This window comes from Microplitis mediator, chromosome 2, assembly GCF_029852145.1.
Source record: "Microplitis mediator isolate UGA2020A chromosome 2, iyMicMedi2.1, whole genome shotgun sequence".
Taxonomy (NCBI): domain Eukaryota; kingdom Metazoa; phylum Arthropoda; class Insecta; order Hymenoptera; family Braconidae; genus Microplitis; species Microplitis mediator.
The window spans coordinates 10969170-10984915 of NC_079970.1; the positions used below are offsets into that span (position 1 = coordinate 10969170).

At 32.5% G+C, this 15746-nt stretch overlaps 2 protein-coding genes across 2 annotated transcripts; both read right to left on the reverse strand.

Moving 5' to 3' along the window:
* Window positions 1–2866: 2866 nt before the first annotated feature.
* Window positions 2867–3469, reverse strand: LOC130664283 (uncharacterized). Its single transcript, XM_057464170.1, has one exon. It carries the CDS (start codon window positions 3467–3469, stop codon window positions 2867–2869), a length of 603 nt encoding a protein of 200 aa, XP_057320153.1.
* Window positions 3470–3505: 36 nt separating this feature from the next.
* LOC130664288 (uncharacterized) lies at window positions 3506–4360 on the reverse strand. The gene has a single exon (XM_057464179.1). It carries the CDS (start codon window positions 4358–4360, stop codon window positions 3506–3508), a length of 855 nt encoding a protein of 284 aa, XP_057320162.1.
* Between the last annotated feature and the right edge of the window lie 11386 nt (window positions 4361–15746).

Here is a 15746-nt window from a genome sequence, read left to right on the forward strand (position 1 = left end):
AAGTAGTATGAATCTGAATGTATATATGAAGTCATTACCATGAGGGTAATTTCAATAACCGATTGAATATAAAATAATTTGACATATAATTATATATAAAGTAACTTAAAAATTACAGTACCTGAGATCGCAGCTATTAGTTTGATTTATTACACTGAATTGACTGAGTAGAGATTACAAAAAGTACTCGCTAAATATTGAAGAGTTTAAATGAGGAAACACTTGCACGATAAATGAATGGACTTGAGTGTGTGGACACTTGCAAAATATTTGAATTAACTTTCAGTGTGAAGACACTTGAAATAAAAATTGAATTAATTTTCAGTGTGAGGACACTCGAAAATAAATAAATATAGTTGAATTAATTTTCAGTGTGAGGACACTCGAAAATAAAAAAAAAAAGGAAATTAGTGCTGAACTAATACGGAAAAAGTGTGAGGACACTTGTATTTTCCTTTCCTTAATCAACCGGAACTAAACTGAGCTGAGCCGAACTATCGAACTGTGAACTGACGAATTGTGTCGATTTTTGGTTTGACGACACTTTTTATAATCTCTTATCAGGTCTACTCGAAGTACTGTTTTTGGGGGAAAACTGTGTCCGATCGGAGCACAGTTCCTATGGGACCTTTCCCTTTCTCTATGATTTTCAACTTAGGAAAGTGGGAAGGGCATGCCCCTATGTGGACCTATGTGCGTGCGCACTCACACATACACCCACATGTACCATATTTTATTTATAAAAATATAAAAATTTAAATATTTAAATTTGTTTATACTTATTGTTTAAATTTATTTATAATAATATTATTCAAATTTATTTATAATAATATCATTAAAATTACCTATAATAATATTATTTAAATTCATTTATAATAATATTACTTAATTTATTTATAACAATATTACTTAAATTTATCTATACTAATATTATTTAAATTTATTTATAAATTTATTTAATGTTATAATTATTAGCTTAAAATATCAATTTTAGTTAACGTTGATATTATTTAAATTGGCGTTGAGCCTATATTATTTAATTATTGTTATAGGTTTTATTTAACTTAAAAATTATTAATTTTGTTGGTCAATTAAATCCTAATTTGAATTTAAGATAGGTGGCTAGCAGCCGACTCTATTTGTAATATTGAAAGTAAAAATTATATTTTCTATCTTAAATTTTAAATTATTCATGACGTTTTTGTATGAATTTTTAATTATATTTTTAATTATTCTTTCAATTGAAGTGATAAATTGAATTATTCTTTTATTTATTTAAAAAGTCTATGTTGGACCATCTTAGAAATTATTATTGAATTATTAGTTATTCTTGTAATTGGAGTTGATGAGTTATATATTTAAATAATAATATTACGTGTAGAGATTATTTATTTGATTATTAATTTTTCTTGTAGTTGAAATTGATGAGTTATACATTTGAATTTAGAGATTATTAATTTTTCTTGTAGTATATATTTGAGTTTCGTTTTTAAAAATTATTTATTGGATTGCTATTTATTATTTGAATATTTTCCTATTTTATTTATTCTTTTAAATTGTTTATTTAAATATATTTTTTTTTTTTCATTTGTTTTAAATTATTGAGTTTCAGTTAATGACCATTTCGTCATTAAAATTAGATTTTTCTATTTGTTTTGTGATGCCACGATGTCTCGACAAAGTGCACTTAAAGAGAAAGTAAGGGATTAAGATTATTTTATTTTTAGCTCAAAATTTATGTTCCACGTACACTTTTTGTTGATAAATATTTTTGTTTTCTACGAAAAGTGTTTCCAGATGGCCTTTGGGCCTTTACAATTGCCCGAGGGGTCATTAAGACTACGTTTAGGTGTTTGCTCTAGCATTTCAAAAAATGTCAAAGCAAACAAGTCTTAATCCCTTAAAAGCATTTTTACAACTACGTCATGCCTTATCAATAAAAATTATCAAAAATATAAAAGTAATTATAGAAAAAAATAAAATCTGGTCGTCGGCTCGATTTTCATCAATAAAACAAAATTAGTAATAAAAATATAACGTTCAGCATTTAGCTGGACGTAACAATAAAATTTTCATTTCAGTCAAGGTTCTCTCTTCCACACTCATAGATTTATATTTGAAAGTACTGGATTTGAGCATACGCCAACAATATGCGAGAGAATTTATAAGTGTAGAGTAAGACGAGAAGCGTTGGAACAGGTTTGCGGCGGTAGCAATTAAACAGGTATTTTTTCTCACACCAGGAAGTTCTGATGGGGTAAGTTGAATGGAAACAGGCCATTCCCTTTGATCCTGTGAGAGCCAAGACGGGCCTTCAAACCACCTGTGATTGGTTAAGAAGTCAGAGGGGAGTTGATCCCTGGACAAGCAATCAGCTGGATTGTCTTGAGTTCGGACATATCGCCACTCTACTTCATTTCCAAGAGATTGGATTTCTGCGACGCAATTGGCTTCAAAAACCTTGAGGGAGTGAGGTGATCGTTTCAACCATTGGAGAACAATAGTAGAGTGAACAAAATATAATTTGAGATTTAGAGAAGTTGAAGGCTGGGAGTGTGTCTCGATATAGTCGTGAGATTAATTGTACGCTACACAATTTCAATTTTGGTATTGTCATGTCCTTGAGAGGGGCAACTCTCGATTTTGAGCAAGCTAACCAGACAATTTTTTGTCCGTGTTAATCTGTTGATCGTACATACAAACACGCACCATAGCCAACCTTACTTGCGTCACAGAATCCGTGTATTTGTATGTCAATTGCATTGGGAATGATGAGATTACGCTCAATAGAGAAATCTTTGATACGAGGTAGTTGTTCGGAAAATTTAAGCCAGTGGGAGTGGAATTCTTGCGGAACGGCTTCGTCCTAATGAATCTTGATTTTCCAATATTCTTGGATAATGGTTTTTGCGGCTAAAACCACAGGACCCAGAAGGCCGATGGGGTCAAAAATTTTTGCAATGTCCGATAGAATTGGATGCTTGGTTATTTTTCGAGAAGGATCAATTGGATTGACAGTATAAATAAAACTGTCAGTACGTGAATTCCAGACAACACCAAGAGTTTTTGTAATTGGATCATCATTAATTGCACAGTCTAAGTCGAGAGTTTTTTCATCAAAATTATCGAGAGTACGTTGATGATGAGATGCCCATTGTCTCAGTCCAAAACCCCCTTTTCTTACAAGTTGGATGATTTCATCGCGTAATTGTAAAATTTCAGCCAGAGAATTAGTTCCAGTCAAATGATTGTCGACATAAAAATCTCGTTTCAAGATTTTAGAAGCTCTTGGGAAGTTATGGACTTTATCATCAGCAAGTTGATTTACCGTATGCGTTGCCAAGAACGGTGCAGCAGGTACTCCAAATATCACTCGTTGAAGCTCAAAGGTACTAATAATGTTATTATGATAGTGAAGTATTCGTTGGAATTTGTGATGATCAGGATAGACACAAATTTGTCGATACATTTGTGCAATATCTCAGGACATAGCATAGACATGCGTTCAGAAACGTAAGAGAATAGTAAAGAGATGGCCTTGGATAGTAGGTCCGGTCAACAAGACTTCATTTAGAGAAATACCTTTATCAGATTTGGCAGAAGCGTTAAATACGACGCGCACCTTGGTGGTGGTGCTGAAAGCTTTAATCACCGGGTCGTGAGGCATATAATATCCAGGTTCATGATTGTCTGAGACATGTACCATGTGACCAAGATCGATGTATTCTCGCATAACTTTACAATATTCTGTCTTAAGCTGCGCATCAGCATTTAATCTCCTCTGGAAAGAAGAAAATCGTCTGTAAGCTTGGGTTTTTGAATCTCCGAATTCAACATTTTCAACACGGAATGTTAGTTGAACAACGTAGCGTCTGTCAGTATTACGAGTAGTGTGACAGTGATAATGAGTTTCACATAGATAGTCGTTCAGAGATCTAAAGCTCTTTGGGCCTGCGTCCTCAATTATCCAAAATCTAGTTAATTGACTTGATAGATCTGTTAATCGACAAGATACAGGTTGCACGTCATTGTCATTATTGACTCCCCCCGCTACGACCCAGCCAAGTTGTGTTTTTTGCAAGATTATATCACAGGCATTATGTGAGAGGTTAATTTGCCCGATGTATAAGAAAGATAAAGTGGTTCCTGAACCAATGAGTACATCAACTGTTCGTGGTACATGAAATTGAGGATCAGCCGATCTTACATTTTTGGGTATGTGAATTACGTTACGTGGAAACGTTTCACTTTGACTTAAGTCCGCAATTCGGTCAACTGTTAAGAATGATAATGATTTTTGAAATTTATTATTCAGAGATTTGCAAGTTCCTTGAACAATGTGCTTGGAGAAGGTTTTCATTCCATTAACTGCTCTGATAGGAAGAAAACAAATTTGCGTTGGAAGTTTTAAATTTGTGTGTTAAATTTTCTGTAATGAAATTGGCTGTTACACAGGTATCAAGCAAGGCACGAGCTCGCATAAAATTACCAGCTGAATCACGCATCTGTATGATGGCACTCATCATCAATGGAAATCGTGGTGTTCTTAAGATCGTTGCAAGAGTGTGTACGGATAGTCATGCTGTTCCTTCCTTGTCTGTTACTATTGGAGTGGTAACTTCATCAGGTTTGGAGGTACTGGTTTTTACTGTATTTGGATTAGTTGGCTGATGAGTTGAGGTTTGTTTGAGATGTATAGTGTAGTGAAACTTCTGGCGGATTTTGCATTTGATAGAATTGCTGGTCCCCTTATGTTCACGGAGGCAATTTTGGCAAAGTCGGGCTGATTTGACGAATTTTATGCGTTGTTCAACTGGTAGAATATTAAAGTTTTGACATTTGTAAAGAGGGTGTGAACCTTTGCATTGAGAACAAGTGATAGATCTTGATGTGAGAAGGGCCCAGGCCGTAGGTTAACCTTTTTGTGTTTTATGAGCGTTTCCTGCATGATCTGTACGTTATCGTTTAAAAGAGTTGTTAGTATTGTGCTATTGATAGGGTTTACGTGTGCTAAGCCGGATGGCTGTTTTTATTATAAATTTACTAAAAGACTCGAATGTTGAGAGAGTGTTATCTTCAGTAAAAGTTTCTTCCCATTTGTATCGAATTTCCATTGGTAATTTAAGTTCTAAGATTTGCACTACAAATGCATCAGTCGGTTTTGCGTTTAATGACTCTAAATCATTTAAGTGTTCACGGGCGTCATCTATGAGTTTGGTAAGATTTTCGTTAGTAGAATTAAGTATGGAACCAAGACCTAAAATAGCATCATAGTGTCTCAAAACTAGTGCGCGTTCTTTCTAATAAGTTTCGGTTAAAAAGGCCCATGCTTTAGTATAATTTTCTGCACTTGAGTAGTATAGAGCATAACTGGGGAGACATGTCTGGCCCCTACTCCTGGATTTTATGAGGGGGTTTTCTCGAGGGGGAAGGGTGAGGTGGACAGGGGTCTGGTGACGTCACAGGGAATTTCCTTTGTCAGTGTGGAAAGCGGCTGCATGTGTGGAGGTGTGAAAATATTTAAACGATCTTTTATGGCATGCAGGTGTTGAGTTGTGAAAATATTTACATGAGGAAAATAGGAGTTTATGGCATGCAGGTGTACCGAAGGTGCAATAAATCAAATGGGAAATTAGACATTGGAGTTTATGGCATGCAGGTGTGGAGATTAAATCTAATGGCGGTATAATTTAAATAAAAACAGATTTTTGTTTTTTTTTTTATTTAACATTTTCTTCACACGCACACGCTTATTTATAAAAACAAATTTTTTCTATTTTTCACACATACACACACGTACTAATAGAATTAATTTTTTTTTTTTATCGGCATGACACATCCATTTTAAAAGCAGATTATTTTCTATTTTTCCCACATGTATGGATATAAAAACAGATATCTTCATTACATCCACACACATACACGCACACGTAAATACTTATATTCACTAATTTTTAAATTTTTTCTAAAAGTTCTCTTCTTCTTCACTGCCCTCTTAACATTCCCGCTTGCGGACGTTGGACCAATCTCCGTTGATGGAGATTCGGTCCCGAATCCTCTCCAAAATATTCAAAAGGCGTTCCGGACACCCGACGCTAATGATGTCGAATTGGTATAGCGGCATTGTCTTAACCCACTGAAACAAAGATAAATAAATAAAAAATCATTTTTTTGTTTAAAATGTATAAGTAATAGGGTGGGTTAAAAAAATCAACTATTTTTTTTTACAAGTGACACAAAAAAATGGGTTGCTAGACATCTTAAAAATATTCTCACCAAATATGAAGCTCTTAATTTCAATAGGAAGATGGCGTTGATCGCAGTTTTTTATTTTCTTCTCAGTCCAATAGAAAAAAATTGATACTTCATCATTAATTGATTTTACAGAAAAATGTTTTGAGAGAATTTTGTAAGGAATTTAATGTTCTACAAAAAAGGTCTCTTATGTTTTTTCCGTAAACCTCACCATTTGAATGATATTAAAGATTTAAGTTTGATTATTTTAAGACAAATTTCATTTTTGTTTACGAATTTTATAACTTGACAATAAATGACTATACTGAGAAAAAAATACTATTTTCCAAACAAGAATTTCTTGGTTCCAGAAATCCCTTTAAAATACTTATTTCATTATTATTAATTATCAATTTCTTGAGAAAAGAGCATCAAATTTATTTTTGTTATTATATGAATTTGATATTATATCATGAGTAAACAAAAGAATAGCTTTACTTAAATTAAATAAAATTATTTCCTTCAATTCTACAAATTCTTGAGACAAAATTATATATTCTTGAAAATTATCAAGAACATATGTTCTTGTATCAAGTAATGTTCTTAATGAAAGTATTTTTTTTTCTCAGCGTATTATAAATTGCGCAATACACGTTTTTGTAGGAAATTAACTGCTCTATAAAAACGGTGTCTTATGTTTTCCCTGGCGGTTTTGAATCACCCTGGAAACACCCTGGGAGTGGAAACACGGTGGAATCACGGTGGATCCAGGGTGGTTACACGGTGGGTTTGTGCCATTTTATCACCCTAATTCCACGGTGGTCACACGGTGTTTCCACGATGATTACACGGTGTACCCACTATGATTCCACGGTGTATTCACCGAGATTCCACGATGATTAGGCGGTGTACGTGGAATCACGATGGGTACACCGTGTAACCATCGTAGAATCAGGGTGGGTACACCGTATAACCGCCATGGAATCACGGTGACAAAATGAAAAAAAATCTGTCTATCGGTTGACCCTGCGGGCCAGCCCCAAAACTTCCCGCTGTTTTCAAGCTCTTGGAGCTCGAAAATACTTTTGTGTGCCATTGTTTTCGAAAAAAACCGATTTTAGCATTTCATTCTCCTACGATATCTCAGGAACGAATTGACCGATTTTGATGGTTGAGGTCGCATTCGACGCGTTTTATTGGGTTCTAGAGCTGATTAGATTTTGAAGTTGATCGTATGAGTCGTTTCTGAGAAATCAATAAAAAACTAAAAAAAAAATTTTTTTTTCGTAATTCGCCAATATTTTCGAGTCTACTTGATCAAATGATCTGAAATTTTTAGCAAAGTTGATGGCCAACGATCTTTTTCGATTGCCGCTTTAACCATTCAAATCGGTTCATTAGTTAAAAAGTTATAGACCGGTCACACACACACACACACACACACACACACACACACACACACACACACACACACATACTTACAGATACTCGGACATCATTCTGAAAATAGTTAGGATAGCTTCCTAGGACCTCAAAACGTCGACATCTAATGAAATTTCGATTTTCGCAAATCGGGGTAAAAACAATAACTTCCCAATTTTTCGAAAATCGTCGATTTTCTTAGCGGGAGGTTAAAAAACCCACCGTGGATCCACCGTGATTCCAGGGTGTTTCCGGGGTGATTCCAATCCGCCAGGGTTGGCAATTAAATGAAGCCTTCAAAAGATATTCATCATCAAACTTTCATGTGTACTGATTTTAAGAGTTTTTGATTAGATAATCGAAAAATTTCAATTTAGTTTATGAATTTCATACAAATTCCACTTTATGTCCTAAATATTTTCATTACTTCACTTTTATTTTAAAAATTTTTCTTCAATGATTCTAAACATTTTATTTTTAATATTTAGAAATCACGACCCTAGCGGACCTGATTTACCGTAAATCTACGGTATTTTACGGTAAATCCACCGTGACAATTAGACTAGACTCACCATAATTTACGGTAAACCCACCGTAGTTTACGGTAAACCTACCGTAATTTACGGTAAACCCACCGTAAATTTTTAGTAAGTTTTACTGCAAACCCGGGAAAAAAAAATTATATATAATTATATAGAATTATGATAAAAAGAATATAATATAAAAGAAAAAAAACCTCGCCAACTGCTGGGCTTGAACCCAAGCTTTTCTGATTCGAAGTCTGATGTGTTAACCACTTTGCTGAATCACAAACTTGAAAGGATAAGTTAATCCCTCGCGGTTTTGCGAATGCCGTAAAAATGCCGTAAATTTTCGGCATTTATGCACATGCCGTAAATTTACCATAATAATTTGGTAGTAATATGGTTATATTGGCCAGTTTTTTCCCTGTAGTTATGCCATATACTTACTGTACTTATACTGTAGAGTTATCAGATTACTACAGTAGTATTACTATAAAAATGCCGAACTTTTACCAAAAAAATGCTGTAAAAAAACTATAAAAATGCCGAACATTTACCAAAAAAATGCTGTATAAAAACCGTAATAATATGATAATTTTATAATAATAAAATCGTATTTTTTTGGTAATAATACCGTAGATATCCTGCGATTTTGCCAGATTTATCCTGATATAATGGAAAATTGTAAAAAAGTTGGTTCTATTTTTTGTTTGCTTCTGCATCTAAAATCATTGAAAATGTGCAAAATGTAAATTTTTTTATTTTATTCTATTAGTTCACACATTTCTTTTTCAAACAAAAGAATGTGAGTGAATATAACAATCCGGGAAAATTGAGTTTTTCAATTTTCTTAAGTTTGTTTGTATCCATATAAATACAATTAGTATCAGGTTTCAAGTAAGCGATTTGGCATGATGGTTAACAGATCAGACTTTGAATCGTTAGGACATGGGATCGAACTCACGGATTGACGGGTATTTTTTTTTTTTTTTTATGACAGTTATTGAATATATAACTTTATAATGTTATATATAATTACATAAAATTATATATAACTAAATAAAATTTTATATAATTTTATTTCCGGGTAGAACGGTTTGATACTGCAAAAATGCCGAAAATATACGATAAATATGCTGTATAAATACGGTTTTAATGCGGTTAAAATACCGTATATTTTCTGTTTTATTACCGTAAATATTCTGAATTTATTTCGTAAATTTTTGGTAGTAATGCGGCAAAAAAACTGGCCAAAATAACTTGAGTAATACCATATTTATGCAGTATTTATACCGTATCATTCCGGTATTATTTCGGTATTTCCAAAACCGCGAGGGATTGTATACATTTATTTGGATACAAATGGACTTTAGAAAATTGAAGACATTAATAAATGATTGATTCTATTATTTGGATTGGATTTAATTATGTTTTTGTTTATAGGGTAAAGAGACCAATAGCGGTATACCCACTAATAGTGGGGCAATAATTCCTTCTTTTGGCAAATTAAAAAAAAATGAGAAGTTAAAATCTTTTAAACTTAACTAAGACTTTTTTAATTTTATATCTCAGTTTTTTATAACTTAATTCATTGTCGAAACTTCAAAATTTTTTAGCTGTCATCCCGCTTTGGGTCTTGTTAGTTTATTTCCAAGAATAAAAAAAAAAGTTTTTTTTCATAACATTTATGAATGCGATAATAAATTAAAAAATTTTATAGACTTTATTTTATTAATCATTATGCAGTTTTTATGAATAATCTTACGTTGTTTGGTCGTATCTAAATTTTTTCTCAAAATATTATGATTCACACACCCGCACAGCTCGATATTCACGCAGAAATTGCCATTCGATCAAAATTTTTAGAACTTAATTGAATAAAATTTTATATAATTACATAAAATTATATAAAATTTTTTCAACCGAATGTATAAATATGTATGATTATATATAAGATAACATAATTATGTATATTTATATAAAAAAAAATATATATATATATATATATATATATATATATAATTCTATAATTACCCGATGAAAAAAGGTTTTGTCTAATCATATATAATTATGCACAGTCATCTATATATGATTGAATCCGAAAATTGGCCAGGTCTAATTATATATAATCAGATATGTTTATACATGATCATATATGATTATATATAATCATGCATGAACGAATATAGTCATTTTTTAAATTTCTTTTAGAATATCTGTAAATTATTAATTAAGTAATTTAATTAGGATTTATTGTCTTCATCAATTTAAATGTCGGTTAAAATTGAATGATAAAAAAAAAATTATTATCTGTTGACTACTATTTTACTACGAGGTCACCCGTCCAATGAATGTCCCACGCCGATGCTGCTTAACTTTGGTTATCGATGGATTGTAGTCAGATCCCCTAGTCTAATCTACACTTATAATTAAGAAAAGTTGATGCCATTCCCTGGCGGATCCGTTTTCGCCGTGGGTTTCAGTGTAACTTAGTGTAATCCGAATTACACTGAAAATACACCGGAATTTCACGTGTATCACAAGGTGGGTTTGTGAAAATTTCACTTTTAATTTACCCTTGTTTCACACTAATCTACTGACACTTTTTTTACATTCTATTACCATTGAGTTTCCACTGTATATTCTAGTGGTTCAAGCGCCACCGTACAAACTCGCTAAAAAATCGACGTATCAACGGTGTATTTCGTTAAAAAACGCTGTTTTGTCTACCATGATGACAAGAGGTTTCTACTGTGTTTCCTTGGAGTTTTTACGACGTATTGTCTGCGTTTTCTAGCGTATTTTTAAAATTTTTAAATTTTTGGTGTAATTAGTATCTAAAATAGTTATTTTCACGTTGAAGGAGTTCGTGCACTGAAAAAGCCGTATAATATCGTGTAATTTGAGCGTAAAATTGAAATTCCCACTAAAACCGCTGCCGTGTAAAATAAGTGTAGTTTTGGTGTACTCTTTCTTTCATCGAAGCTCCGGTGGGAAGAGCATGTAAAAACCGTGTGATAAGATGTAATTTAAGCGCCCGAGTAAAAAAAATTATATGTGATTTTATATAATTATTTTTGTGACAGACACTTGAAATCTACGACATTTAGTGCCTATAGCCGGCAGCTAAAAATATTAGATAAGATACAGCTGGTAAAAAAGATACCTAATCGTTCTAATAGTGACGTCATCATCGGATCAAAAAATATTTTGTGGTTACATGTGCGATAGCAAACGACTAAAAAATATCGAAGTAACTTAATGAGCCATCTTGTGACAAAATTTATCATCATTTGAATTAGTCCACTTACCGACTTCTCTCTAATTTTCAACAAATACTCAAAACAATCTTATCAAATAAATAAACGCGGATTTATAACCTGCCATTTATAAGCACTAAATGTAGTAAATTTCAAATATCTGTCACAAAAACTAATGTATTTATCTAGTACAATCGAGTCTAAGACGCTCGCGTGTTGGTACCCTCGCCTTCGGCTCGGGCACCAATCTTCACACTCATGTCTTAAACACGATTGCACTCGATAGATAAACTACTAATATAATTCTACACTTATTCAAAAAATGAAAGGAACAAGAAAATTTTATAAATTTTTTAGTGATTTTTGGACGGCTGTATTTTCGTGAAAAATGATCGTATTGAAAAAAGTAAAAAAGCAAATTGAAGCTTGAAAACTCTTGTTTGAAGATCTTCCAGCAATATAATTTTTTGAGCCACCGTTTTTGCCGAATCATAATAAATAGCTCGAGACAAAATTTTTTTTAATTTTTTGGTTTTATTTTGCAGGTCTACGGGCCCGGGAAAATTTTTTTCCAAAAAATCAATTACTGGCTCGTTTAGGAAATTTATTCAGCTACAATTTGCTTTTTTTGTTTCTTTGTACGAGAATTTGCTGCTGAGATATCAGCCTTATAATAAAAAAGGAAAAAAAATAATTTCCGAGAAACGAAAAAAAAAAAAAAAAAAAAAAAACTCCGAGTAAAACGTCAAAAAATTCTTGTTTCATCTCGTTTTTGGAGATTTTTTTTTCTTTACCTTACATTTACTGAATAACTAACGCAAAAATGAAAGAAAATTCGAAAAAAAATAATTTTTTCATTTTGGTAATGATTACACAAATTAAGGAACAAAACTTGTTCCTTAGATTGTTTTGTAAAACTTTGAACAATCGACCCGGACAAACAGTTCAATGGATCGATTTGAAAATTTCCAGGGCTTTTGGGGGTACATTAAGCTCTAAGTCACCTGGAAACATTCCCCTTTCCATCAATATTCTTGAAGCAGCGGTTAAGTAACTAAAAAACCATAAAAAGGCCATTTTTTGTAGGTTTTTCAAATTAACATCATAGTCCGGGAGCCATCGACAGATGTACATGACCAATTTCTTCTCAAGCGATAATTAGTGGAATGCATCAGAGTGTTGTAAAGCTTCGTGAACGTCACCCTAGTAGAAATGATATCGAGTTTTTAGCCAGTAACTAGCCAGTTTAACTAGACTTAAACCAGTAACTGGCCAGTGTAATATCGAGTCTTGTCAAGTAACTGGCCAGTTTTACTAGAGATCGAGCAAAACATGGCGGCTTCAGTGAAACTATCAATTTTGAATATTGAGGTTATCAAGGGTTATAAAAAATTGTCAAATAAAATAAAAATAATGTTAAATAAACGATATGACATAAACGTTTAATTTATATTTTTTTATATTATGAAATAAATAACATCATTAGATTAATAGAATAACAACAATAAATCTGACAATAAAGTAATTATTTTTAATTGAAGAAAATTAAAAAAATATTCATTTATTGTGTCAACTTTTTTTACCGCATCCATTTTGTAATATATTTTGTAAAATATTTCCACGTTGACATACACAAATTTGAATTAATTCACACTGTTTTTTAATATTTTTTAAAACAACGACGTGTACAGGTTAACAGAAAAAAATAAACAGACACACACAATAGTAAAGGTTCAGTGTCGGTGTGACCAATGTTTATGACTTAGTTGTAGGTGGCGCGATTTCGAGTTTTTACTCAATATCACTGGCCAGTTACTGGTTTATATCGAGTGAAAACTCGATTATTTCTACTAGGGCAGCTTGGGTTCCGTGTGTTACGTCCCAGCCTGCTCATCAGATGGCTCTGCCAATTTTTAAATCTTAAATAATAATAGACCGACCTGAGACCCGCCAAATCGATATATTTAAATAATAGAATAATAATATATTTTCTTTATAATAAATATTAATAAGTATGCACTTAAAAATAGTCAAATAGATAAGATATTTTTAATGCATTATAATATTTATTCATCATCAACAATTTCTCTAAAGGAATGTTAATGAATAAAAATAGATAAGAATAATTGTACGACAAATAATGACTGTTAAAAGAATATAAAAAGTGAAATTAGTTTTTCCACGAAAAAGTGAAAACATTGAAAAACATCGTCCGACTGCTGACGCAATAGCATCCGCGTCGAACGATGATAACGAACTCCCTTTTTTTGGGAATAAGGCCCTAAAACCTTAGCCCACTTTTCTCTAGGGTGTTGGCTCATGTAAAGATATAAAAAGCCGATGCCCAATGCATCACTCTCTCACATCAACCAGAAATTATAGTAGTGCGGTATATAACACGCAAGTAAACTCCCGGTATAAATTAATTATATTATTCTTTTGACACGAAGTTATTTGTCACATAATAATTGTAAATTCAAGTGTATATTCATCCAAATTCTTCGACTATTCTATTTTATATAAATAAATCAAACATATTTATTCTTTGAATTACGACCAAGTTATTTCGAGCTTTCGAGAACTACCCCGCATCTGAAGATCTACAGTCACGTCCAATTCAAACAATTCGCGCCGGCAACTCACAAGCCGACACGACTCCAGGACGTAACACGTGGGTGGGTTTAGCGGTGATAGCCTCCCACGCACGAAAAAAAAAATGCTTAAACTAAGAGAAAAATAACTCGGGAGTAATGATATATATGTATATATGTAGGAGAGGGAGGTCACTGGTGCTATAAGCAATTTTGGCACGAGTACTCCTCTGTCATTTGACAAAGTGATGAGTACCTTTTTTCGTGGTATTATAGTATATCCTATTTTACATCATGGCATTAGTATTTATTACCAATGCTTCCGTGAATATTAATTCTCAGAAATTAAACTTGGACTTACAAAAAAAAATTATTTTTGTAAAAAGTATAGAGTTTCTACTATATGAAAAAAATTTACAATTTATTTAATACGTTGTATAGGATGAAGTTTAAGCGTACAATTTACATTTCCACTGAATCATCCGTGGTGTAAAATAAGTGTAGTTATAGTGTACTCTTTCTTCTATTGAAGCTCCGGTGGGAATAGCAAGTAAAAATCGTATAATACGATGTAATTTAAGCGTAAAATTTAAATTTTCACTGAAACAGTCGTCGTGTAAAGTCAGTGTAGTATTGATGTACTCTTTCTTTCATCAAAGCTCCGGTGGGAGTAGCAGGTAAAAGTCGTGTAACCCGGAGGAGTACGGTGTAATTTAAGTGTATGTTGTGTGGAATTTTTTCACATTTACACGGTGGAATTTCAGGGGATTTAGTGGAATCGGATCCGCCAGGGTTACTTAACTCAAATAATCAAATTGATACTTTATACTTTTAAATTGCTGCCGAAACATTTGAACATTTTTTAAGTATTGGGAATTTAAGTTTGATTGATAGTTGACAAAATAAAAATTTAATAACTTTGATATTAAAAAATTGTCATATTATTGAATATATATATATATATATATATATATATATATATATATATATATATATGTGTGGTGGTTTGGCTTCACTCTACGAAATGGCATTCACAACTCGCGCCTCTCGCAATACCTCGTCCCTATGCCTGTTTCAATATATAACATTTTCCAACTTGTAACTTCCAACACGGCGTCTTAAGTGGGGTATACGATAGACACACCTAACTGAAGAGTCTCAGCTATCGTATACTTAGACGTAACGCCTCTCTCCCCACAAATTGATTTTTCTATCTCTCCTCTTCTCATTATCTCTCACAACGCTTCACTCTTTGGTAGTTGGCGACTTAGGCAGTGATTATTGCAATCTAATCCTAAAGCATCGTCGCCAAATATATATATATATATATGTCGAATTACCAGTTAAGGTATAAATGAGACTCGGGTCTACGTTGTTACCTTTGTCACTCATCTTATTTATTAAATAAATTAACGAACACACACAGGTAATTACTACTCACAAATATCGCATACACTAAGCAATAATATTACAAGCAATAATATCAGTATCGGACAACTACACAATATCAAAGTATCCAAGAAAATATTAAAGATTACAGAAATATCAAATATTACACAATATTAAATACACAAATTATTACAAACGATTAGTTTACTAGAGAATAACAACTATTGACAATATTCTAGTTACTGTTGTGAAATGTGCGCGGCGGTAAAGTTAAAATCGAAACGAATACACGATCGGTCGGATAGCAATGTTGTCCGTTCCTTTGC

Excerpts from the sequence above, each read along its gene's own strand:
- LOC130664283 (XM_057464170.1), bottom strand. The coding sequence starts at position 3,469 with ATGTATCGACAAATTTGTGTCTATCCTGATCATCACAAATTCCAACGA.
- LOC130664288 (XM_057464179.1), bottom strand. The coding sequence starts at position 4,360 with ATGAAAACCTTCTCCAAGCACATTGTTCAAGGAACTTGCAAATCTCTG.